Raw genomic sequence first — 25,796 nt, forward strand, 5'->3', positions numbered from 1 at the left:
TACCAACTGTATGTGTGTGTGTATGTGTATGTTAGACCAGTTTATGTGTGTATGTAGGATGTTAGACCAGTTTATGTGTTTATGTAGTATGTTGGACTAGTTTAAGTGTTTATGTAGTTAATAAAACCTTGCTTGTATCACACTTGACGTGTTCATTGTTTGCTCATAACCGGAGTCACTAATCATGCAGATTTACGCTACAAACTTTTGTAGAATTGTACAGTAAGAAAGTTATTTCCCTTAACCAGGAAATTAACGTTCTTAGAATTGACAAGACAGTTGACCCTGAGTGGTCAGCTAAATATCTACAGCGGATCTAAAATATTCATAATTAATCATAACTAGTTATGGTTAATTATTCATATTTCCCATGAGCTGATTCGTTACAACAGCGTTAACCTAATCAAGGAAGGGCTGAATTGCTGCCGTTCCACCTGCTGTCAGAGACTGAATTTGCACTCTCAATCAGCCCGTCTGCTGTTTTTGTTTCATGTAGATGTTTTATGTAGCATAATTCCACAGATAAAGTTAGACTGTTCTGTTTTTGCTTTAAATCAGTCTCGATTTAGTCCACTGAAGGCAAGTTGAGGATGAACCCTTGTGCAATTTATTGAAACATAGTGAAATCCAAAATACAAACAAAGACTTGACTTGAACAGACTTGACTTGGCATGTACAGAAACACAACTCACCAACAGCAGGTACACAATACACAGAAAAAACAGGAGTGAAGGCAACATGAGGAATACTTACAGTATATCAATCAATGAGGGTAACATGACAAGAACCAACCAATGAGAAGACCGAACTAATGAACATGATAACCAATGAGAATGTGACACATGCAACCAAGGAACCAATTAAAACATAGCACACAGACAAGGGAAGCAAATAACATGGTCATATGAGGAGCAAGGAACACATTACAAACCAGAACTAGACTAAGAGCATGAATACAAAGTAAAAGACATGAACACCAAGAGAGCTCAGGGTCAGAGAGCTCTTGGATTTCATCAGAAATATCATAATTTGTGTTCTGAATATGAACAAAGGTCTTGCAGGTTTGGAACGACATGAGGGACGTGAGTAATTAATGAGTGAAAGCAAAACTTTCTCTAAAAACTAAAAAAATATTCAGAGATATGATTGACTTGAACTTGATTCATACAAATGAACAGCAGACAAGCACAGCCAATGTTATTTGCATATGAAATTCTTGAAGGATAAAGGAGGAACATGGAATCGAATAGAGTGGAATGAACATAATATTTGTCATGAAATATTTGCCATGCTCCAACATTTCCTGATTACAATCATTGCCATGTTTTTTCTCCAGCAACCTCTCTCAGCAGAGTTCTGCTGCTAGAGAACACATAGATGTTGATCTTTCAGAGAAGTGCTTTAATGAAATTATAAGCATCACATTTCTGTTTTTTCAATCCCCCCAAAATTGACACGTCATTGTAAGTGCCTCAACACAAATACAAAAGAAGAGTTGAAATAATTTTTGTGGTAATCAGGATTGGATGAAAGACATTTATGAAACAATTGTTAGGAATGCAGAAGAATGTAAATTCTACCTACTTTGACTGATGCCTCATACAAATATGAGTAAAAGTGGGCAGAATAGGTTAATTTCATTTGATAGAATGTTGTAATGTCAAAGTAATTGCAATACAAAAGTTATTTTCTATGGCCACGAAAATATAATTTCTTAGAGATGATATGAAATTACACTGAATGTTCGCTGGACGAACAGATTAGTTGATGGTTAATCAATTGATTAGAATATTAATTCCGCTACAGTTACTACTGGCAGCTGATATAAAATTTATGTAATTAATTGTAATTATTTATATACCTTTCCCTTTTGAGCTAATTTACATATCTGTGGCTGGAACGAAACCGCTCTCCTCAGTGCCTACCAGCAGGGCTTGAATCCTCACATCCGTGCGCAAATGGCCATCTATGATGATATTATGGGGTTAGAGAGCTTCATACAAAGAGCCACACGCATCTCCCAACGGTTGTCAGCCCACCAGCCTGACGAAGCCGTCCACCAGCTTGCAGCAGCCACCAGCAGTCCCCCAGTACCAGAACCCATGCACGTGGATTCCACCAGACTCACTCGTGCTGAACGCGCTTGCCGCCTAGCGGCTGGACTATGCCTGTACTGCACTGCTCCAGGCCATTTCATCAAGCCTGCCCCGTCAGGTCCCCACGCCCTACGGTGAGTACCATTCAACTCGAACCAGTAATCTCAACTTTATCCTTGTTACCAGTACAACTCCTCACTGCTGATTGTTCTGTTTCAGTCTCCGCCCTTGTCGACTCGGGCTCTTCGGGCAATTTCATATCACGAGACATCCTAAGCCTCCTCCATCTGCCCAGCCAACGTCAGGCCCAAGAGTTCTGAGTCGAGACCATTCAGGGAAACTGCTAGGGCGTGTGCGGGTCAACTACCAAACCCCGCCGATGAAGCTGAAGATCAGATGTCTGCATGAGGAGACTATCACATTTCTGGTACTGGAGGGATCCACCGTCGATATCATCCTGGGACACCCCTGGCTCACTCTCCACTCTCCAGGAGTCAGATGGGAACCTTGTGAGGTTACTCGCTGAATCGAGTCGTGCTGGCAAAATTGTCTCGTGGCAATCCCCAAACCACCTGCATGTCTTGTTTGAGCCCAAATTGCCTCCACCCTAGTTGAGAGTCCGGAACCTCAAGAAACACCCACTGTTCCATCTGACTATGTGGCATTCCAGGATGTTTTTAGTAAGCAGGCTGCCACCCGCCTTCCACCTCATCGGCCATGGGACTGTGCCATCGACCTGCTGCCTGGGATGAAACTCCCCAAGGGTAGAGTATACCCTCTGTCCATCCTGGAGCACAAGGCCATGGAGAATTACATCCAGGAGGCTCTCAAACAGGGATTCATCCAACCATCCACCAGCTGCCTCGAGCTTCTTCTTCGTGGGCAAGAAGGATGAGGGCTTGAGGCCGTGCATCGATTATCACACGCTGAACTCCCAGATGGTAAAGCTGCCATACCCACTTCCCCTGGTCCCAGCTGCCCTCGAGGAACTCTGTGGAGCCCGCATCTTCAAGTTGGACCTGCGGAGCGCATACAACCTCGTTCGTATCTGGGAAGGTGACGAGTGGAAGACTGCATTCATAACTCCCGCAGGCCACTATGAATATCGGGTCATGCCGTATGGCCTAGCTAACTCACCTTCAGTCTTCCAAGGCTTCATGAACGAGATGTTCCGGGATTTCCTTTACGCTTTGTGATAGTCTATATCGATGATATCCTTATATATTCCCGGAACCTGGCCGAACATCGCCACCACGTGAAGCAGGTCCTCCAGAGGCTCCGACAACATCACCTGTACCTTAAACTGGAGAAGTGGAGAAGAATTCCATCGCTCCACGGTTCAGTTCCTCGGTTACGTCATCAGCCGGGATGGGATTCAGATGGACCAGGGGAAGGTAACAGCCATCAAGGAGTGGCCGCAGCCCCAAACTGTTAAGGACCTGCAAAGATTCCTCGGATTCGCAAACTTCTACTGAAGGTTTATCAAGAACTTCAGCATACTCACAGCTCCTCTTACCTCCCTGCTCCGAGGAAAGCCCAAGTGCCCACGAAGCATTCGACCAGCTCAGGGAAGCCTTCAGTACGGCCCCAATCCTTCGTCATCATGATTCCCAAGCTCCCTTTGTGGTGGAAGTGGACCACCACCGGAGTCGGGGCCGTGCTGTCGCAGCACTATGGTGAACCTCCATCCTTGCGCTTACTTTTCCAGAAAACTGACCCCAGCGAAGTAGAACTACAACATCAGCAACCGGGAACTGCTCGCCATCAAATTAGCTCTGGAGGAGTGGCGTCACTAGCCCACCATCATTTCACTGTCATCACCGACCATAAAAATCTGCAATATCTCAGAGATGCTAAAAGACTCAACCCACGTCAAGCCAGATGGGCATTGTTCTTTACTCGGTTCCAGTTCACCATCACTTACCGTCCCGGGAATTACAACTGCAAAGCCGATGCCCTATTGCGCCTGCACTCTCCCGACACACCAACCGAACTGGAAGCCATTCTCCCTCCAGCTCTAATAGTCAGCCCCATTCAATGGAACATCTCCAAAGACATCCTTGACACCACTCACACTGAGCCTGCTCCGCTGGGAGGCCCAGAAGAGAAAACCTATGTTCCAACATCACAATGCCAAACTCAGTGCCAAACTCAGTACCTCCAAGCCCGGTACTGGTGGCCCAGTATGGCCCGGGATGTCACCAGGTACGTCCGAAGCTGCTCAGTCTGTGCCATGTCTCAAACTCCTCGTCATCTTCCCGTAGGCAAGCTTGTCCCTCTGCCCATATCACGGAGACCCTGGTCCCACATAGGAGTGGATTTCGTGACTGACCTACCCATCTCTGACGGAAACACCTGTGTCCTCGTCGTAGTCGACCGTTTCTCTAAGGCCTGTAAATTTATACCCCTCAAAGGTCTGCCAACAGCAATAGAAACTGCAGAGTGCTTATTTACCAATGTTTTCAGAAACTACGGCATCCCGGAAGATGTGGTCTCAGATCTGGGTCCCCAGTTCTTCTCCCGTGTATGGAAAGCCTTCTTCCGACTCCTGGGAGTGACCGTGAGCTTGTCCTCCGGGTACCATCCTCAGACGAATGGCCAGACTGAGCGAAGGATCCAGGAGCTCGGGCGTTACCGCCAGTCATACTGCCACGAAGATCAGCACAGCTGGAGCCGTTTCCTCCCCTGGGCGAGTATGCACAAATCTATAAAAGTGTCTCACACGACATTTTTTTATGGATGGGCGCTTTTTATTTCACTTCTTTGGACTGAAGCACTGCAACACCCACTGACTGCAATGATAGAGCTTGGAATAGCCAGGACAATTTTTAATATAACTTCGAATGGATTTGTCTGAAAGAAGAAAGTAATATACACCTAGGATGCCTCGGGGTTAGTAAAACACAGCCTAATTTTCATTTTTGGGTGAACTAACCCCTTAAGGTGTGAATATGACCCGACTTCGATCCGACCCAATTGCAGAAATCATGCTCAGAAACAGACAGCTTGTGTATATTTTTAGGGCGTGAACATTGTGATATGCTTTAAGTATTTTATAGCTATAGATTTTATTTTCAGCAAGTCATAATTACATTACATAATAACATTGTATGACATTGTCTCATATGATGCTCATAAGTTTATTCATATCGCGTTAGCTGATAACACCAAATCAGTAAAAGAATAAAAACTGCACTACGAAAGATTTCCATGATTAGCCTGTTTTTGCACTTCCTGTTTTTTCCTGCTTAAGAATTTCTGTCCAATGAATGGATGACCTTAGCACACATGTGGTTTTGTTTACAATTTGTGGTTCACTTGCAAAAAGGGCAGTGTGAAAGCGAACCGCACCAAAAAAAAAAAAATCAACATTGTATTTGGTCCGGACCAAAGCAAGTGAGGACAAATAGACTGAATGGTCTATTCACTGTATATATATTCAATATACATTCATTCTTATTTATTTTACAAAAGTGATAGGAAGAACAGTAAGTGATTTTCTTTCTGATGTTTGATTTACATTATTGACACAAATGGTAACAGCAGCTATATTAGGCTGCTTTAGAGGAATAGTTCACCCAAAAATGAAAATTCTGTTGTTGTTCTAAACCTGTATGAGATCCCTTCATGCTGTTTTTTGTCATACAAATGAAGCGGGAACCATTACTGTAATGTACAGCATATATTACCGTAAGTTTGTGAGACATTTTACAAGTTGAAAAAAAGTTTGTTTCTATAAATTAATAGTGTTATTCTGTAGTTAAAAAGGCATTTAAATTGCATTTCTATTTATCTGCTAAATGTTTCATTTTTGAAAGGCAATGGTTTCCTCATCTTTTTTTTTTATTGTTTTGTCTGAAATAGTGTATGTGCAAAAACTCTTTCTTGCACCATTAGACAGGTTTATTACAGGTTTGCATTACTTGAAATAAGTGGATTCAGTATAAATTGCGATACTGTGCAGAAAGTCAGAATACAGAAACCACGTGGCAGAATGTTTTGCAGATGCATCTTATTACATAATATCAGTTTACATAGTAAAGACTGCTTGATCTCCCCGTCTGGAGCGAGGCACCCATTAGGCCTACTTGATCCAGTCCACAGGTGTAGAAAAAGAGAGCAGAAACAGCCATGTCTCATGCCGAACAGCTACTATCTTAATCCTGTATTTCATTAGAACAGTATTATGAGATTTTTTACTTCATAAGGAATTCTACGGTTAAAACATTTAAGCTCCTTTTTTGTGTTGATCTTGATCTCCCCACATGAAACTTTATTTTTTCAGTGGTTCATTATGCTAGATTACAGTTCAATGTACTCATACACTTGTTTTTAAAAGAAGAGCTTCAGAGAGCAGTTAATAAATAACTGGGCTTGTGGGTTTGTGTCAGGTACAGTACGTAAAACAGTAAATCAAACATGCTGTGAGTTAGTAACATACCTTTCCATACCTTTCCTATAACTTGCCTTAAATTCAAATGCTCATGAATACACCGTTTTACCATTTATAAATAAATAAATTATATATACAGTATATATATGTATCAATGAATAATAATAATAATTATATATAAATCAATGAACGGCCTGAACTTGATACAACCAGTGTTATTTGTGTACAAGCTTCTTAGCAGGAACATGGAATATAATGTACATAATATGTAATGTTTGACATGCAACATTTTCTGTTTGCAATCTTTATATGGTGGACTTTACACTGTAAAAAAATGCATACATTTTGAAATGTATATGTAGCAATTGATTAACGTTGATATTAACCTTGATTAATAAATATAATTATAGCATTATTCATTGTAATTTCCTGAAACTGTATTGCAATGTTAACCAATTGAATCTTATTCCAAAGTTTTAACAGCTTATTTTATTAATAATATTAGGAATTATAAATCTAAGGGACAGACAGTCTCCCTTATTATTAAAAGTTTTCTAAAATGCATACACATTCATAATTCCAAGTGGTGGTATTCCCTCATGCTGGCATATTTGCTGTTTGCCATTGTTGTCATGGTGAATTATCTTTCCATGCACCTCTAAAAATAGATTTTCCCGTTCCCTGAGCAATATGAATAAACCTTAACTCACTTAAACACAAATATCTGTATTTATTCTTGCACACCTAAAGCAGTTACATGTGGTGTTCATATTACTAAAAAATGGTTCTATGAGGACAGCCAGTTTCTGATGTTTGTCTCCATCCTGTGGCATTGTTTGAGATAATGCACAACTAGCTGTGCACTTTTAACGCATGGCGTGAAGGCAAACTACCACCCGACGTTAAGAGAAGTGATTAAACTGACTTGGAACTATCTGTGGATTAAACCTTTTAAATGCATACCTGCCTGCCAATCAGAATTGAGTATTCAGTGAGAACAACTTTACTACAGCACCTTCAAGACAACAAAAATGCTCAATTCCTTATACATTATAACAACAACATGTTTGGAAAGACATTTCTTATAGAGAAGATGAGCTGCTGCAACTAAGATTTTGTCACTGAAATTTGTATATTTAATCAACATGCACAAATTGTCTGACAAACAGCATAATCAAAGTTTGAAGCTCTTTGGGTTTAATTAAAAAGAGATTCTGACACACATACTCATAAAATCATAACTATTAACTAGTAATTTAATAATTATTCCAGGATCAGTATTCTAAGCTCATTTGACAGCATTCGTGACACTTACAACAGGACTAATCCATAAACATTAAAATACTATAGCCACAACATGTAATCTCTCTCTCTCTACATATAGTGATGCAAACATAAGAACAGTCTCTCACATAGAAGTATCAGTAAGTCAGGCAGCCTTTAAATATGGAAACTGTCACAGACTCCACAGAGACATGAAGGCTGAGGATCCAAACGTAGTATTTATTGAAGGGGTAATCCACAAATGTAATCTAAAAACAGGGTAAGGTCATACACAATAAACAATCCAAACAATGACAGAGTTTGGGGCTGAAGCAAACAGAGAAGTCTAGGATAACCAGGGCCGCATTAAGACTGTACTGGGCCCCGGGACTATGACTTACTGCAAGCCCCTCCCCCCATCCATCACAATAATTATATATATATAAAGCTTTAAACAGGATTTTTATCCCACATCAAAATTCTTGATGCAATGACATTTCATAATTTTTGTTACCACTTTCAATATCGCAAAAAAATAATACTAGCCTAAGTAAAAATAAGCTTACTGAAGACAAGTAAACAGTCACAAATTAAGCTACAACAGAACAAAGATCATAAGAAATCGGCCTACTTGAAAAACTTGAAAGCACTGAATAATATTATAATGTATAAAGAAAATGGACAAATAGACTGAATGGTCTATTCACTGTATATATATTCAATATACATTCATTCTTATTTATTTTACAAAAGTGATAGGAAGAACAGTAAGTGATTTTCTTTCTGATGTTTGATTTACATTATTGACACAAATGGTAACAGCAGCTATATTAGGCTGCTTTAGAGGAATAGTTCACCCAAAAATGAAAATTCTGTTGTTGTTCTAAACCTGTATGAGATCCCTTCATGCTGTTGAATGTAAAATAATATATTTGGAACAATACTGGTAATCAGACAGTTGCTGGGCCCCCATGACTTTATGAAAGAAAATACACTATTGGAGTCAATGGGGACCAGAAACTGGTTGCAATCATTTTTCAAAATATCTTCTTTTATGTTGAGGAGAACATAAATTCTTTTATGTTGAGGAGAATTGTTCTAAACTCAAAGGTTTAGAACAATTTGAGTTTAAGTATATGATGACAGGCTATCTTAATTTTTGGGTGAATATCCTTTTAAGATCTCATCATAGAGGCTAATCCAGGATCTCATATAGCCTACACATGCTTTATCTTTAACTATTAACGCTCACTTAAGACACAAATAACTGTTTACGAGGATAACCGCAAAGACGAGAATTTTTGACACATAACTGTGAATTTGAACGTTTAAGCGCAAGGAGCAAAAAGTTTAGTTAGTCGCAATACGAGCAGGTGCGCGCCGCGCGAATCAGGCTGAAACCGTTAATGCACGCATTTACCAGAATGAATTCTGCCCCACTGCTTACTGTTCATTAACAGCTTAAACCATTTGTTTTAAAACCTGCTTAAAACTCCTTGAAATGATAAGCTGAGACTACATCATGACGCGCTTCAATCAACGACTGATATATTTCTACCAGATTATCTCCCAACCCTTAAATGAATACAGTTTGTTCAAACACAAAAACAATATAAATCCAGTTAATAATCAAACTAACCTAAAATCTGTGTGGACGATGACACTGTTTTTATCTACTCCGTGTGCCCGGTTCACTTGCTGTTCCAGCAACTTCCACTCCATCAACAGCTTTAGTAAAATAACCTGATAGCTGGGGAGTTTACGGACTAACTTATGTTTTTTTCCTGTTGTTTGTATTTTCCCCTCTCTCTCAGGATTGCTGACATCTTTACTTATAGAATATTGTTCTTTGCGCGAACATTTCCAGATTACTTCATAACGAAGTGAAGAGTGAAGGTGACCTGATAGATACCTGCACATGTCCTTCCAATGTCAAATATAGAATAATTGCATTTGATTGGTAAACCAAATTAAGACTTTAAGCTTCAATCTCAAATGGTAATGCATGGAATTTACGAAAAAGCTCAACTAAATAACAGCGCTAACAAGTGGGGGGCATGGTGGCTTTGGCGATCGGCGCTCCAGTCAATCTACTCCACAGCCAATCATCGGCCCCCTCCTTGCTCGGGCCCCGGGGCTTCAGCCCCGCCTAGCCCAATGGTTAAAACGACCCTGCGCGTGTCGCTCGTGGTGTTTTCAGCGTCTGCCATCTCACTAAAATTAGTATATAAATACATCTCCAGAAGTGCTCTGAAAGTCACTCCATGAGCATTTTACCGTTTCATTTGAGAGAAACTATATCACACTCAGAAACTTAAAAGGTACGCAACCCGTCAAAAAAAAAGTTTGGTTTAAATTGAAGACATTGTGTGAGAAATATATTAGCTTATGTTCAGTAGAATGTACTGCCACTAAAATTATTAAAACTTAATTTTTTAAGGAATAACCACAAAACATTTCTTCCATGATTTAATTTTAAAAATAAATCTCCAAAAATAAAGTTTGTTGAATTTTTCTGATAACCAGAAAAATTGAAATATACAACACATAATTTCTGAGGGAAAAGTGTCATAAGGATATTGTAAGAATCAATTTGAATAAATTAAGCTGTTTTATGCATTACAATAATTAGACATGTAAAACACATAATTTGGTAACAAATAAAACAAATGGTGAGAAAAAAATTCATATAACCTAATTTTTGTTAAACTTTTGATACATTTATGTGAAATTGTAAGTTTCATGATTTTAATCAATTAGACATGTTTTTTGATTAATACAATTTAATTGAACCATTTAAAAAGGAGTCCAGAAAAATAAAATGGAATCCAGAAAAATTTAAATGGAATTTGGGAAAAAATAAACAGATTTCATAGCGCCCTAGTTTATTTGAATATGCATACTTCTGTTACATGTTCCCTGTGTGTGTTCTGCCCCGTCCGCAGTGTGTAACTTGTTTGTCTGCCTTAGCCACTCATTGGACCACACTCACTTCTTGTTAGTTCCAATAGTAACTCATTGGTTGCTTTTGTTCTCACTTGTGCATATACAGCCCTGGTGTTTCACTTCGCCTTTGACAACCATTGTTTTCTGTAATGCTCTTATTCCCCTGTGCTTTTCTTGTTCTTTTGTTTTGTTTTGATTTCATTTATTAAAATCCTGAGCCTAGATTAATGTCTCTGCCTGCCTTCCTTCCCTACTATACAGCAAGAAAACAGTGCATTAAAAGAGTAGTATATCTGGATTCACAGTACTGATACAACAGCAAAGGTATCTTTAAAAAGTCCCTGGATGACCTTCCAGTGAGATTCTGAGGAGAAGTGTTGTGAATGGCAGAAAAGCAATGCAACTGACAATGGTAGGTCATATGACCAATGTATGTTCAGATTACATTCATACTACACACATTTATACTAGTATATAGAGTAATTTTTAACGGTTACAAAGTCCAAAAATGTTACAAAATGGTTACTCTCATGCCTCTGCATTTGTTAAACATCCTTCAGGCATCAAGGATAAAGAAACGCCAACTATAGAACTTCATAAAACCTGTGAAATCACCGCATAATCATCATCAATTCTATTTAATCACCATGCATCTTTATGCATCCAAAGAGACACTTTTAGTTTAGTTTAATTCACTGCAAGATCAAGAGCATATCAGCAGCAAACAGCTTGAAAAGCTGTTATGGGTGTGGTCAAGCAGATAAAAAAATTCAAAGCACATAAAATATTTACTGATGGTTCACATAATAGGAACATCATTTGGAATCACAATTAGGATTGCTCAGTACTTGTACTGTGATGCAACAGGCTTTTACTGTGCTATTTATCAGTGACTGTTTTAAAGTGATGGATTTTCTGAGGTCTCAGTGTGGTACTGAACTATTTACCACACTCTTTTTTATACAATCTTAGATGAAGTTTGTCGCATTGTCACACTGCTCAAAATATCAACTACTCAACATCAGTAAAATATGATTCAGTACAATAATTGTGCTGTATAGTAATTTCTGTTTTCTTTAACATTTTACCATCAGTCAGGATCATATGAAGACCACAAAGGAAATGTCTCACAGTGCATCATGAGCTTAGAAGAAGTTTCTTTATATTCATTCTCAATTCTTAACCAAGATGTATCCATCTATATTTTGAGCCTGATTGCTTTAAAATCCATATTTATGACATCAATATGACTTCCATAAGGTCCTGTGTTTTTGTGTATAAGAACATATTTTTTATTCCTTATTTTACTTGTTCGATTTTTTTATTTTTATTATCTGTGTTTTTTGTTCTGTCACTGTCATTCTGTTACACTGTGGAAGCTTCTGTCACGAAAACAAATTCCTTGTATGTGTAAACATACCTGGCAATAAAGCTCATTCTGATTCTGATTCTGATTCTGATTGATCCGATGGAAATTTTTCACCATTTAGCATCATCATTTACTCACCATGTCTTTCCAAACCTGTATGACTTTTCTTTTTTTCATAGTCTGAATATCATACATATCATAAAGGTACTGACTTGCATAGTATGGAAAAAATCAATTCTTCAAAATATCTTCTTTTGTGTTCCACAGGAGACAGAAAGTCACAAAGGGTTGGAATGACACAAAGGTGAGTAAATTAATGGGTGAACTATCTCTGTACTTCTCTAGTGTGCAATGCACAAAGTTTCATTCACTACTAGCACCACAGACTGTTCCCCTTCTTCAAACTCTCAGAAGAAAGTGGGGTAGCCTGGGGGGGGGGGACATCAGACAAGCATTTGATTGGCCGCTGCCCTTTGCATTCTTTGACCATCATTGGCTGAAATGAAGGGGTAAAACTCTTCTCTAGAGCACACAACCCTTCCTCCCAGTCATGAGGTGCTGCCATGAGCTAATTCTGTACTCGGCACTCCTATTACCCCGAGAGAGAACGAAAAAGAATGTGTGTGAGAGTGAGATAGGCAGGGAGGCAGGGAGGGACGGAGGGAGGGGCAATCAAGTTGTGCCCAGTGTGAGCGAAAGGGGGAGGGGGTTGAGAATGCACAAACACAGCTTGAGATTTCTAGGGAACCGGACAGAAGGAAACTCTGAGCAGCTCCTACAAAACAAGGAAGTACAGAGGGAAGGATGAGGTGGAGAAGCATGGAAAAATAACAAAGATGCCTTAAAGGAACATAGCGGCCAAGAAAGGAGTGGAGGACAAGAAGACGAGAAGAAATTGGGCTGATAGATTAAGAGAAGAGTAAAGCAGCAGAGAAGTGATAAAAAGCCAAGGCCTGTCAGTAGAGAAAAGAGAGGGAAAAAGAGCAAGCGGCAGTTACATTAAGAGGAGGGAGGGAGGGTGAGGAGATTAACAGTCTGAGAGAAAGAGAGAGAGAGAGTAAAGAAAAGGGTGCAGTTGTCAAGAAACAGACTCAGGGATAAAATAAGGAGAGGACGGCAGAGGGAACATCCGTATTTAAATGAGCGTTTACGAGAGCACATGCATGTCAGCGGCTATGTGTGCGCCAAAGCTTGTGCGTGAGAGTGGATGCGCGTTATGAGGACTCTTATGCTCTGGCTTCTTCCTATCATCCTTCTGTGTTCCTTCTGCAGTGTGGCCTTCTGGATATTCCTCTCTAACAAGTGAGTATATCCATTTCAGCCTGTGTGTATCTTATCTATCCTTCTATTTGGAGAGTGAACTTTAAAAGACCTGAGTGTTGCAGCACATCGATACGGCCTGCTGGCCACCAAGACTGAAATGAAGTCTTTTTCTGTCAAGTTAGTGACCAATATTTTTTTTGTAATTAAAGGCCACTTTAATCATTGTACTGTCAGATACACACAGACATTTGATTACATTACTTTGTTATGAAGGGATTTTCATGAAAGCAAAGCAAGACGATACTTTTGGGAAAATGGTTCAATGTTTTAGAATGCTGGAAAGGTCTTAAAATTGGACTTTAGATGTTTGTTGTTTACCCTGTAGTAAAGTTTTGTATCGCATTTCACATTAGTAAATAATTGAAAGTTTCTTTTGCTTGTCTGAATATTGATCTCTTAAATTCAAATGCTCAAGTCATTCAACTTGATCACTAACTTTAGCTATTCAAAAGCTTCATGTATTCTTTCAGAGACATCCCTCTCTCTATGTATGTATATACAGACAAAAAATATTTAAGTTATTGCATATACAGTGTCTCAATAATATTTTAGCATATATATTGGCATGTGATGAATCAGTGCGAATTGTATTTAAGGCAAATGTATCGTTGTGCTATAATACAATAATTGCTAATGATTTAGTTGCCTTTTTAAACATCAACTGACTGACCTTTAAAAAATAAATTACAAATAATACATTTTGAATATTTAATAAATGAAAAGAACCTTTAACTCAATCCACAAGTAAATCATGATTTATAGGCTATAGGCTGCAATATAGTTTTGCATTTCATGGTACAGAACATTTACTGACTGAAACATAATCAATTCTATTATGAATAGCAACCATCTTCAAATTAACCAAGATAATTAAATTAACAACTAAATGGCATCTATTACATGGCTCTCTATAAATCGCAGTATTTAGTAGTCAGATTCACCATGGCAATGCTGTAACTCTTGTTTTATACAAAAACAACTGGCAACATCTTGCTTTTCATTTATTAATTGCATTGATATGCAGTATTTACGGTGGCCGAGAGAGCTCAACGCGCTGCAACTTAAGAAAACACATGCAAATTGAAAAAACACCAGCAAATTAAGAAAACATCTTCATCAGTTTGACAACACACGCACAACACATGCAAACGAAGAAACGCGCTGCAAATCCTCACAACACATGCAAACGAAGAAACATGCAAACATGCAAATAGCATGGACCACAACGGAAATGTTTCAAGGGGACCCAAAAAAGTGACGGACCCGGCTGGGATTTGTTTTGTGCAGTGTCTTTTTTTTGTGGAGTTTCTGCTAGGGATTTATTTTTTATTTTTTATTTTTTATTGAAGATATAACATTCACAGGCTGGGATTTGTTTTGTGCAGTGGCTTTTTTTTTTGGAGTTTCTGCTAGTGATTTATTTATTTATTTATTTTTTAAATTGAAGATATAACATTCACAGGGGATACAGTCATAGCAATAAATTACATACACAACCAGAATACAAAACAATAAATACATAAAGAATAATAAAAATGAAATATAAACAGAACAAAAACAAATAAATAAAAAGTTAAACATATTTTCTTTTTTTTAAATAAATCATAAATAAATTAAAATAAAAAATAACTTAAATGGAAAATTAAGTATTAATATTAATAATATTAATGTAATATTGTTGCATCTTGTCAAGGTTTATTTTGCGATAATAACCGGCTGATTGCAAATGATCTCTTACATAACACTTAATAAACACAGTGTATTTTCTCCAAACAATCCTCTATATGCATAATACACTGCAACTGCATGGGAATGAAAAGAAAATGAACGTAAAAAAAATATGCATATGAATGGAGAAATTCAAATTTGGCTGGATGATCTTTCTTAATTTATTTTGTACATTTGTTTTGTCAATCTTTGAGACAGTCTCTGTAACACATTGAGTATGATCACAGTCATCATAATCGATTCTCAAATTCCATAATAAATGTAATTTGTTTACATTCTCGCTCTCAAGTCAGCTGGAACACAATAAGTGCACTGAACAGCCGATAAGCACAGTTTGCGTTAGGTTAGAGCATTCTGAATCTTGACATGTTAATGATATGAAAATACTGTGAGAAGTTGGATCAGCTAAAAATAGTTCTACAAAGTAACATTTGCAGGTTACTGAAAATACTGAGTATTTTGTCAGTCAAACTGACATTACATTTTGAAATGTGGTTTCTAGTGTAATATTATATTGTGTGTCTATTTGTATCAGTTATTTAACATGCTTTAACACTGGCTTTACATTGCTTGAAGAAATATATAAATGATTATCCATGGCATTACTGAGGATAATGTTTTTTCTGTCATGGCTGTGACCTTTCCCTTATTGTGTGCTGTTACATTGGCAACAGTAGCCTTTAATCACAACAAGGCATGTGGGAGATTAAACTTGCTGAGAACTTCACGGCGGCACAGAATTATTTCATCATAGGTAATGTGAATTAGGCTTCTGTTATTTAGATGCCAAATTACAGGAAACAAACTTAAGTCTTTAATTTTTAGTTGAAGACAAGTATAATAAAAGTGGATTTTGGTGAATCTCCTCTGTAACGCTAAAATGCTAAGTAGCTACATAGGCCTCATGAAGGGTAAACCTACAAATAGATTATATCCTGAGTTTGGAAGGTCAAAGGTCACCTGTGTGAGATTATAGTCTGAAGTATGAAGGTAATTTTAGGATGCTTTTCAACAAGGATGTTTCTGTTTAGATTTACTGAAGTTTGGATATGTGAACTGCTCAGAGGAATTTTATTTTTTTTATAAAACATCTTTCTTGAAATGTAAAATTAAATACTTCAAACAAATTAACAAAATACTACATTTACACCAGAGGGTCACTCTCAGCTCTAATCAGCGTAGTTTAACCACGACGCTTGAGGGTTCAACTCAAAGACGCCTGACTCTATTTTGCAAACAGCATGCAAGGGAGGCAGAAAGTGATATGTATGATATCAATGTTTCCTGTAGAATTTTTTCTAGTTGTGGTGGCAGGACCGTTTCCTGTGGATCATGCCTCCTTCCCCCTGGTGGTTAAACCTCCCCACCCAAGAATCATGTGCACTCAAACTCAGAAATTAATTTATTTGAATTTAAACAAAAACATTAACAAGATACAAATGAAACTAACAGTACTTTGTTTTCCAGGTCGGTCTAACAGTAATATTTAGGTACAGAATTACTACAATTCAACTGTAAAATAACACTGGAAAGTCTTTACATGTATAAATAAACAGTAATGACACAGACAGCAGCAGGTTTATTTAGGCTGCTGTTTCTTTTAAGACCTCATGCATGGATCTAATATACTGTTACATGTGCGTTTTGCTTCTCAACAGTTTATATTCACTTAATAACAGACTATGTTTAATATAAACCGACTGTGTTTACGTGAACACTTGCCAAGATGGGTATTTTGACATAATTTTGTATGTATTTGGCCATTTACATGCAATAAGGTGCAAAACATAACTCTGTAGTTGTGCCGAAATTCAAGTCCTGCTCTGTCTCCTCCACTAATTACCCGACTGTGAATGATGTGAGCGGCGTCACTATGATGCAGAAATGCTGCAGCCATGGAGGGGGATGATTTTTAGTGTGGCGGCCTGCCACGGCAGAATGAATGCAGTGGAAACACTGTGATATGGTGTAACAGAAAGTAAGGGAGGGACAGAAAGTGAAAACTAAGGAGATGAAGGGAGAAATATGTAGTGAGACAGAGACAGGTTGTCTACAGCACACAAAATATTACTTTCGCACAGCCTGTCAAATTCAAGGACACAGGAACTAACTGTTGTTAATGTTCTCCTGATAAAGCCAATAGTTACTGATATTTTATCTGCCGTTATGTGAGCTGCAAGCATGGCCGTAGCCAGGCTTTGATAATGAGTGAAGTCTGGACTGGGGTTAAAAACTGTGCTAAAATAACCCCTACAAGTCAAGTCAAGTCACCTTTATTTATAGCGCTTTTAACAATACAGATTGTGTCAAAGCAGCATTACAGTATCAACTAGGAAAATAGTGTCAGTAATGCAAAAGGACAATAGTAAACACTCAATTTTCAGTTAAAGGCAGTTCATCATTGAATTCATTGATGTCATCGTCCAGCTCAGTTCAGTTTAAATCTGGGCAATCAAGTCGATGATATCGCTGGAAATTAAGTGTCCCCAACTAAGCAAGCCAGAGGCGACAGCGACAAGGAACCAAAACTCCATCGGTGACAGAATGGAGAAAAAACCTTGGGAGAAACCAGGCTCAGTCAGGGGGCCAGTTCTCCTCTGGCCAGATGAACCAGCAGTTTGTTCCATGCTGCAGCAAATTTAGATTGTGCAGAGGACTCATCTGATTCCTGTGGTCTTGTCCCGATGTCCGTCTAGGAGACGAGGTCTTCACTGGGGATCTGACTCTGGGGCTTATCTAGTTGTCCTGGTCTTCGCTGACATTCAGGGAAGCTCATTACAGACATGTAGATGTTTGTGAAAGATGTTTTCTCTGTTTTGGAGGGATGAACATTGTTAAATCATACCATATTTATTGCATCAAAATTTGTTAATACTTTACAATAGGTTAGGGGTGGATAATTTGATAAGTTGTTTATTATTCATGCAACAATACATAGGTTATTACTGTTATAGTTTTCATAACCATGGCTATATGATAAGTTTGTCTAGTGCTCTTATGAATGTTTGTAGCATGATTTTGTGAAAATTTAACTACTAAAAGTCCAAAGATGTTTATCTGCCAACATGGTGGAGGATGCACCCGCGCTCACAACTCAAGACTCGTTCACTCCGCCAGCGTTTCGCAGCGATCATTTTCATTCAACGGATGCCAAACATTCTTGCAAACTGTCTAAACTGAATTATTTAGAACAGCAAATTAGTCATTCAGAGAACAAATTTTATGTTTAAACATGAAAAATTTGGCTGCAAGCATGCCTATATGTAAATGTAGAGTAAATGTACATTTTAAATCTCTTTCTCTCTACAGTAATGTAATCCCTCACCCTTCATCTAGGATTCCTCAAAAAAGCTCAGAAACAAAATCTTGCAAGGGATGCAGCAAGTAAGCTTTCACAGCACATAATCACTGTTTTTTCTACATAGCAGACACCAAACATAAATGCCTCCAGATAGTTAATGTTTTATACATTTTATTTATTTTCATATTTTTCATTTATTAATTTCAGTCATAGAATATAATTATTTCAGGTTTGTGTCTATACATTAATTGTTCATGTTTACATTTCTGTCATTTCTCTTATAGAAATTAAACCTGAAATCACTTTATGCATTTCTATCTCATGAAGCACATGTTTGTGAACCACCACAGTATGTCATTTCTGTTCGTATGCATTTAATTCTTTCAGAGACAATGTATTAATTGCCAAGGGACTGGAGAACTACTCACACAAATGGAAAAAACACGAGGCAAACTTTAAAAGATTCAGGTAAAACAGTATCCCAGAGCGGACCATGAGATGTTCTCATAAAGGTTAAACTGAGGCATCTGTGGCAAAGCGTTGTTGGATAAGAGTAAAAGTATTGTTCTGTTGATTATGGATCACATGAACCAGACAATATGCTACAGAAATGCTTACTTAAAGGGGTCATGAACTGAGAAAACAAAATTCCCTTGATCTTTTGACATAAGAGGTCATTGTATAAAAACCAGAGGTGGGGGACTCGAGTCACATGACTTGACTCAAATCAGACTTAAGTCGCAAATTTTAGGACTTGAGACTTGCTTGACAAATATTCATAAAAGACCTGACTTGAATTTGACTTGATATTCATGACTTGAGACTTGACTTGGACTTGAGTTAAATGACTTGAAATAACTTGTATTTTGTTTAATAAATATCTGTTTGTTTTTGAACGCAACACAACCTAACCAAGTGACGCAGCAGGCAAGCAGTAAGAGCGTGGACACAGTGTTGCCAATTTAGCAACTTTGTCGCTAGATTTAGCGACTTTTCGAACCCCTTTTCAGACCCCTTGGACCAATGTTGCCAAGTCCGTGGTTTTCCCGTGGAATTGGGCTACTTTATCACTGTTGCCGCGGGTTGTTTTTCATGTCCGCGGGTTAAAGTGACCCCAATAATGTGATATTTAGGCCCTGGAGTGCGAATTTTACCTGGGGAACCCCACCAAAAATGTGTATTTTACCCCCCAGAAGGCTATTTTTAACGGGGAGTCCACCTCGAAATACCATTGGGCTAGTTTTGGGTAGCAATTGGGCGGGTTTTGTTGTGAAAACCTGGCAACGCTGCCCAGGGCCGGATTAACATAAGGGCTAGGCGGGGCTGAAGCCCCAGGGCCCGCGGATTGAGGGGGCCCGACGTGATTGGCTGTGGAGGAAAGGAAAATTAGACTTAGAATTGATTGGCCATCGGGAGCACCCAGCCGATTGCCAAAATCTCACCAAGCCCCCACATATTATTGTCTGCACTATTTCAGTCCAAAAGATATGAGCGATAAAAATTTATTTGTACTAGTTTACACTAGAGTTGCGGGTATCTTTTAATCGCCTCGGCTTTACCGTAGCGCATGGGAAACAAACACTAAAAGCCAAGTGATGAAACGGCACTAAGTTACCTGATTAAACCGCGCAGCGCAAGAGAACAGCTGGACCACACCGGACCGGTGTCTCCCGCCCGCACAGCGCGGACAACGACTGCAGCTCGACACTTTCGCCGCTCTAATGAAGTGATAATAAGCAGCGCTTGGCCATTTGAATTCCACACACGACACTTCTACTGTATGTGAACAGTAAAGTCTCTGTGGTGAAGCTAGCGGAAACCAGATTGAATAGCACCGACCATGTAAACTGAAGTGTAGAGGTAAACTGCACAAAACTCTACTGTAAATAAGCAATTTAATCCACAGCACCACACCACTGGATTCAAGAATTAGCTTTTCATTTGGGCAACTAGCCTACAAAGGACAATTTAATAGTTCTAATAAACTTCAATTGCAGAAAAATATGAATTCAATAATTAAGAGCCTGCAATATAATGGAATATTAATATTGTTAAATGCATTTTAAGTATTCAAAAATATAATTTGTTTTCGTCCGTTATTTATTAATAAATAATTTATTCCAATTGCCCTAACCCCAGCAAAAAAATTATGGGAGACTGTGTGGGTCAGATGGGCTGAATTTTAACACCAGTCCAGCACCTGATGATTCTCCTCTTCTAGAGCCAGAAAGAAGACCTTCTAATAATAAAACTATTTAAACTAAACTCCTTAAGGGAGCTGTAGCCTATATGCTCAAAAGTTGTTGCTGCTTCTGGAAACCTGTTTGCTTTGACTTCATATATCTGGTGTTAATGTATTTATTCTTTTAATGTGTTGTAGCCTGGAATAATTAGTGTGCATACACATTGTATCTCTGTGTATTGGAGATTTAGAAGAAAAAAAACCGAATTATTCCTGTTGTAGAAAACGTTGTGGCACCAAGATAGGCTACTATGAAAGGGGGCCCTTGGATTTGCTATAGCCCCAGGGGCAGGGCCCTATGTGTTCTTAATCCGGGCCTGGTCCCTGCCTTGGACAAACCTTATTTAGTTTCTGAGACTCGCTGGTACTGCCGCAAGGTCTCTCTTTCCCAGCGCGCACACACCTCTCTCTGCGTCTGCTCTGTTCAGCGAGCGGCGGAGAGGAGCAGCGCTTTAGTTCAAATATATTCTGTCGCTTCGAACTCTATTTTACATGCAAATATAGCCGAAATCACAGCACAGCCATTGTCTTTATCTGATATGTATTTGATTTCATTAGATGACGTCCTGATTATGAATCAGGGTTTTTGTGCAGATTAACATCTAAGGAAGAGCTGGTTATATAGTCTTAATGGGCCGCGTTTCAGTCACTATTTCATATTCATCCCGTTGTCTTACAACAGAAACAGAAAAATATAAAAGTTTTATTGAGAATTTGGCTGCATTAAAATACAGTTTGTGAGCACTATCAAATAATTTTTTTCTGCAAGTGCAATGCATTGTAAATGATTATTCAATGTTTACAAGGAAAGGTTTTTTTTTTTTTTGCAATAGCACTTAGTATTTGCATGTGTACAGTGTCTAATAACTGGTCTTCAGTGTTAGACTTTGAGAGAAAAGCCTATGGATAGTTTATGGGGATGCACAAATATATTGTATACACATACACACACACAAAGAAAAAATAAATCATACAGACTTGCGAACCCAACCATGCATACAAAAAAAACAAACAAACAAAAAAAAACTCAAACTTGCAAGTACAACCATGCACATGCAAACAAACAATACACTTTTCACTCATACACGCGCACACACATTCACTCACAAATATTAATAAATCACACTCACTCAAATCACCTCTCTCTCTCTTCTCCCACTCACTCATTCACTCTCTGTCTCTCTCGCTCTCTCACACACACACACACAGAGAGATTAATAATGTACAATAGTCAATCCACCTGATAAACGGGTGCAAGGTTTGTGTGATTCAATTATTAATCATTTTTCTTGCTGTTATTCTTTTGTTAAAAAGGAAGGATCTAACTTAAGGATGTGTTCATGTCCCACAAAGGTGAAGCCTGTTTGAAGAATGCCATTTGGTGGCATAGAAACCATCATACTTGAATTGTTTAATACTTTTTCATGGGTTTCTGTAATGTTTGAGGCATATTGAAACAGCTGTACCTAAATACTTTTCATGCTTTTATGTTGGCCTAATTTCAGTTACATTTATATTTTAGGCTATGTAGTTTATATATATATATATATATATATATATATATATATATCAGCTGTATGTGGACAAAATGCATATTGCATTTTTTTTGTTGCAAATAAAACTCCTATAGTCCATAACTACTGTAGTTTTAACTTATTTTAATATATAAATTCAGTTAAATCATCAATCATTTGTATGACTTGACAGTGACTTGCTTGACCCAAGCTACGACTTGACTTGAATTGCTTGACACAAAGCAGTGACTTGACTTGACTTGCTTGATTCTCACAAAAAATTGACTTGGACTTGCTTGAGACTTGAAGGTTAAGACTTGAGACTCACTTGTGACTTGCACATGTGTGACTTACTCCCACCATCCTGTAAGTTTCAGAACTCAAAACTTTCTCATTAGTCTAAAAACAGCATAGCCTATATTGAAGACAATCTGCCAAACCGACAGCTCGTGGAATGTTCTACTCTATGATATAATAGTGTGGATAAACACTCTGCAGAGGAAGAACAACAACGCCTGCTTCTACATCACTGCTTTAGCCCCGCCCACTGATTCACGCATGTATTGGAAAGAGTGAGAGAGGCAAACGGCAACGCAGGTCTACACAGAAAACAAAAAAAGACGACAAGACGCTGTGTAGTGCCAAGTTGTGGAAAAACAGTCTTTGCATTGCCTTCCTTCTGATCCCAACATTAGAAAAGAGTGAAGTAACTTTATTTTTAAGGAAGTTCCAGACCCCTTCAGTAAGAACTTGGTCCTTTGCTCGCTTGACAGTAATGTCAGGACATTATTTGACATTAATATAAGACTATTGCTTTGTCTGTCATTACAGATCGTTTGATATGTATTGAGTATTTATGCGTTTTTGACCTGAAAGCATTCATCTGTGAAGGACGTTGACTGTCAAACACACAACTATTAGCCAATCATATAGGAGTGTGTGTTTACTTCAGAGTATACAATTTGCCACGTCTATTCAAACAGAGCGTTTTGATGAGGGGGGTTAAAAACAGGACAGAAATAGCATATTACTTCTAAATTATGATGGCTTTGATGTAATCTTGATAACGTTATAAGTGGACCATAGAGAACAGTACAAAATAAAAAGCAGGCAGTTCATGACCCCTTTAAAGAAACGGTTCACCCAAAAATGAAAACTATTATCAAAGGATCTGTTCCTTTGAGGTTGGATTTTATGTCTTTATTACACAAAGACATATAGGGATTTTCTGGCCTATAAACTATAAAAATATAAAAGCTTCTTTTTGTCTTTTCATTAGATTTTCACATGACTGCAACACATCAGAATGAGCATCTGTTTCCTTCCAGGTCATTACTGAGTAGCAAATGCTATGCTGTGTCAAAGGCTGTGGTCACAAAGAATAACACCCCACTGGGGTCAAATGTTATCTATGATGGAGAGAGGAGAAAGCCGCTACAGGTGACACAAGCCCTGTTCAACATATTAGTTAAGGTAGTGTACCAGCATTAAAACATAGGGTGAACTACTGTATGGTTTCTCGAAATGAATTCGGAGTTACAGTGTGTGTGTTTGTAGGAGCAGCCCTTTGGAAATGCAACATGGGAGTCATGTGCCGTGGTGGGGAATGGAGGTATTTTGGCCAACAGCAGCTGTGGAGAAGAAATTAATTCAGCCCAGTTTGTCATTAGGTATGTATTAGATCAACCCATGTTACCTATTGGCCAGATTAGAGTCAAAATGATCAGAATATCAATTCACATGAGTATAATTCCTATAATATTGGTGGCACAATAATTAATCATATTTTTTATGCTCCTAAATGTAGTTACAAGACTTAACACTGTATTTGATATAGACCACAGGCCAAAATGGTACCTCTCTCATTTTATCTCTGTCTACCCTTGCATTTTAGATGCAACCTTCCGCCATTGGATAACAGATATGAGAAAGATGTGGGCAACAAAACCAGCCTGGTGACTGCAAACCCCAGCATCCTCCATGAGAAGTGAGTCTGTGATTGTGGGTTTGGCTTTATTACTTGCAAAAAAGTATGAATATACATATAAATAAATTATAAATATAGCTTATATTATAAAATTATAAATAGTGTTGTATGTAGTTAAGGCCATTTATCAGACTTCATATGGCACCTCTAAAAAGTCTGAGAAAAGTCTTCAAAAAGTTTCTGTAAACTATTTTTTATGCTTTTATTATTGGGTTTATCTTTGGCAATGAAATTGCATTTATTTTTTCACAGATAGGGCCTATTTATTCCTTACTAAACTGAAAAACCTAAAAACATTGTTAACGGGACCGTATTACTGTGAGGAATATTCAAGCTTTTCTTTCTCCTCCTCATCTGTTACAGGTACAGTGGACTGATGGAGCGTCGTCGTCCATTTGTGGAAAGCCTTCGTCCTTATGGACAAGCCTTATTGCTGTTGCCAGCCTTCTCCTACGGTCACAACACGCCTGTATCCCTGCGTGCCTTTTACACACTGGAGGACTTTGGCAGCGACAGCCCGCTGCCCGTTTTCCTGAATCCAGAATACTTGAGGAGGTTGTCGAAGTTTTGGCGTGAGAGAGGCCTTAACTCGGTTCGTCCCAGCACAGGACTCATCATGGCCAGCTTAGCACTAGAAATCTGTTCAAACGTCCATTTATATGGTTTTTGGCCCTTCAATAAACATCCAAATGACAATCGGCCGATCACCAACCATTACTACGATGATCGGGAGAGCAAGAAGAACGTCCATTCTATGCCGACTGAATTCGAACATTTATTAAAACTTCACAAGCAAGGTGTGATTCGCATACACCTTGGCGAGTGTCAACCCACTTAAAGTTAAAGGCCTTGTCTGCAGTGTACTGCACACCCCTAAAGAATACCTCACAGTTTGATTAAGGACTTCAACAGGCCACCTGGATGGGTCTGGAATGCGCACTGAATTTATATTGCCTATATTGCTGTGCAAAGCAGCAGCCATGACCATGCACAAAAAAAAAAAAATCATGTTTTTTAAGCTACTTTGACATAATCTTGCACACAAAAATAGCTGAAAACAAATGCAATTATTTTAGCCTTGGTATACTGTGAAAGAATTTCATTAGGAAAATGTCTCCTAGATCAGCACCCCTAAACACTCCTTAAGCAGACTTGCCTTTGTCAGCTTTTAACGTGCTCGCTGTTGGTGCTCCTCCAGCTCTGTTGCATTCATCTCAAGTGCCAGTCTGTCCTCTTTAGCAGTTGTTAGCAGTGAATGTGTATTTGATCTCAGGTGTGCAGAAATAGCTGTATTAGCAGCACTGGATTATAACTCTAGATCTTGAATCCAGGACTCAGAGCTCAGCTAGGAGATCGCAGAAATGTCTGGATGATTGGAAACATGACTGAGAAACAATAGGAAGCATGGATGTGGGTTAGCATAACTGAGAGTAAGAACACGAGAGGTGTAAAAGCTGACAAGAGTGGCAAATTTCAAATGTGCCAATTTTGAATGCCCTGTCTGAGAACGTTATGACTCTTACAGCAATCACTGTAAAGTAAGTACAATTTGCTTTGAATTATTAAATATCAATTTGTGAGATTGGATCTCCTTTATCTTAAAACCTTAAAGGGATTTCCCCCCAAAATAAATT

The 25,796-nt window shown here is 38.4% G+C and overlaps 1 protein-coding gene across 2 annotated transcripts; it reads left to right on the forward strand.

Moving 5' to 3' along the window:
• The first annotated feature begins 12,773 nt into the window (after nt 1–12,773).
• On the forward strand, nt 12,774–25,796 carry LOC107567442 (alpha-2,8-sialyltransferase 8F-like). Of its 2 annotated transcripts, none has more exons than XM_016253121.1 (7): nt 12,774–13,369; nt 18,428–18,502; nt 18,807–18,887; nt 23,504–23,648; nt 23,733–23,845; nt 24,070–24,162; nt 24,526–25,796. In XM_016253121.1, the coding sequence occupies exons 1-7, from the start codon at nt 13,275–13,277 to the stop codon at nt 24,998–25,000; spliced, it is 1,077 nt and encodes a 358-aa protein (XP_016108607.1). In that variant the 5' UTR covers nt 12,774–13,274; the 3' UTR covers nt 25,001–25,796. The 2 variants fall into 2 exon arrangements, with proteins under 2 accessions (XP_016108607.1, XP_016108615.1); XM_016253129.1 differs by having other exon boundaries at nt 23,504–23,615.

This window comes from Sinocyclocheilus grahami, unplaced genomic scaffold, assembly GCF_001515645.1.
Source record: "Sinocyclocheilus grahami isolate Dianchi unplaced genomic scaffold, SAMN03320097.WGS_v1.1 scaffold27.1, whole genome shotgun sequence".
Taxonomy (NCBI): domain Eukaryota; kingdom Metazoa; phylum Chordata; class Actinopteri; order Cypriniformes; family Cyprinidae; genus Sinocyclocheilus; species Sinocyclocheilus grahami.

Bases quoted from the DNA above. Each gene is read 5' to 3' on its own strand.
- LOC107567442 (XM_016253121.1), top strand. From the start codon at position 13,275: ATGCGCGTTATGAGGACTCTTATGCTCTGGCTTCTTCCTATCATCCTT. The intron at 23,649-23,732 runs GTAGTGTACCAG...GTGTGTTTGTAG, and splicing joins TGTTCAACATATTAGTTAAG to GAGCAGCCCTTTGGAAATGC. The intron at 23,846-24,069 runs GTATGTATTAGA...CTTGCATTTTAG, and splicing joins TCAGCCCAGTTTGTCATTAG to ATGCAACCTTCCGCCATTGG.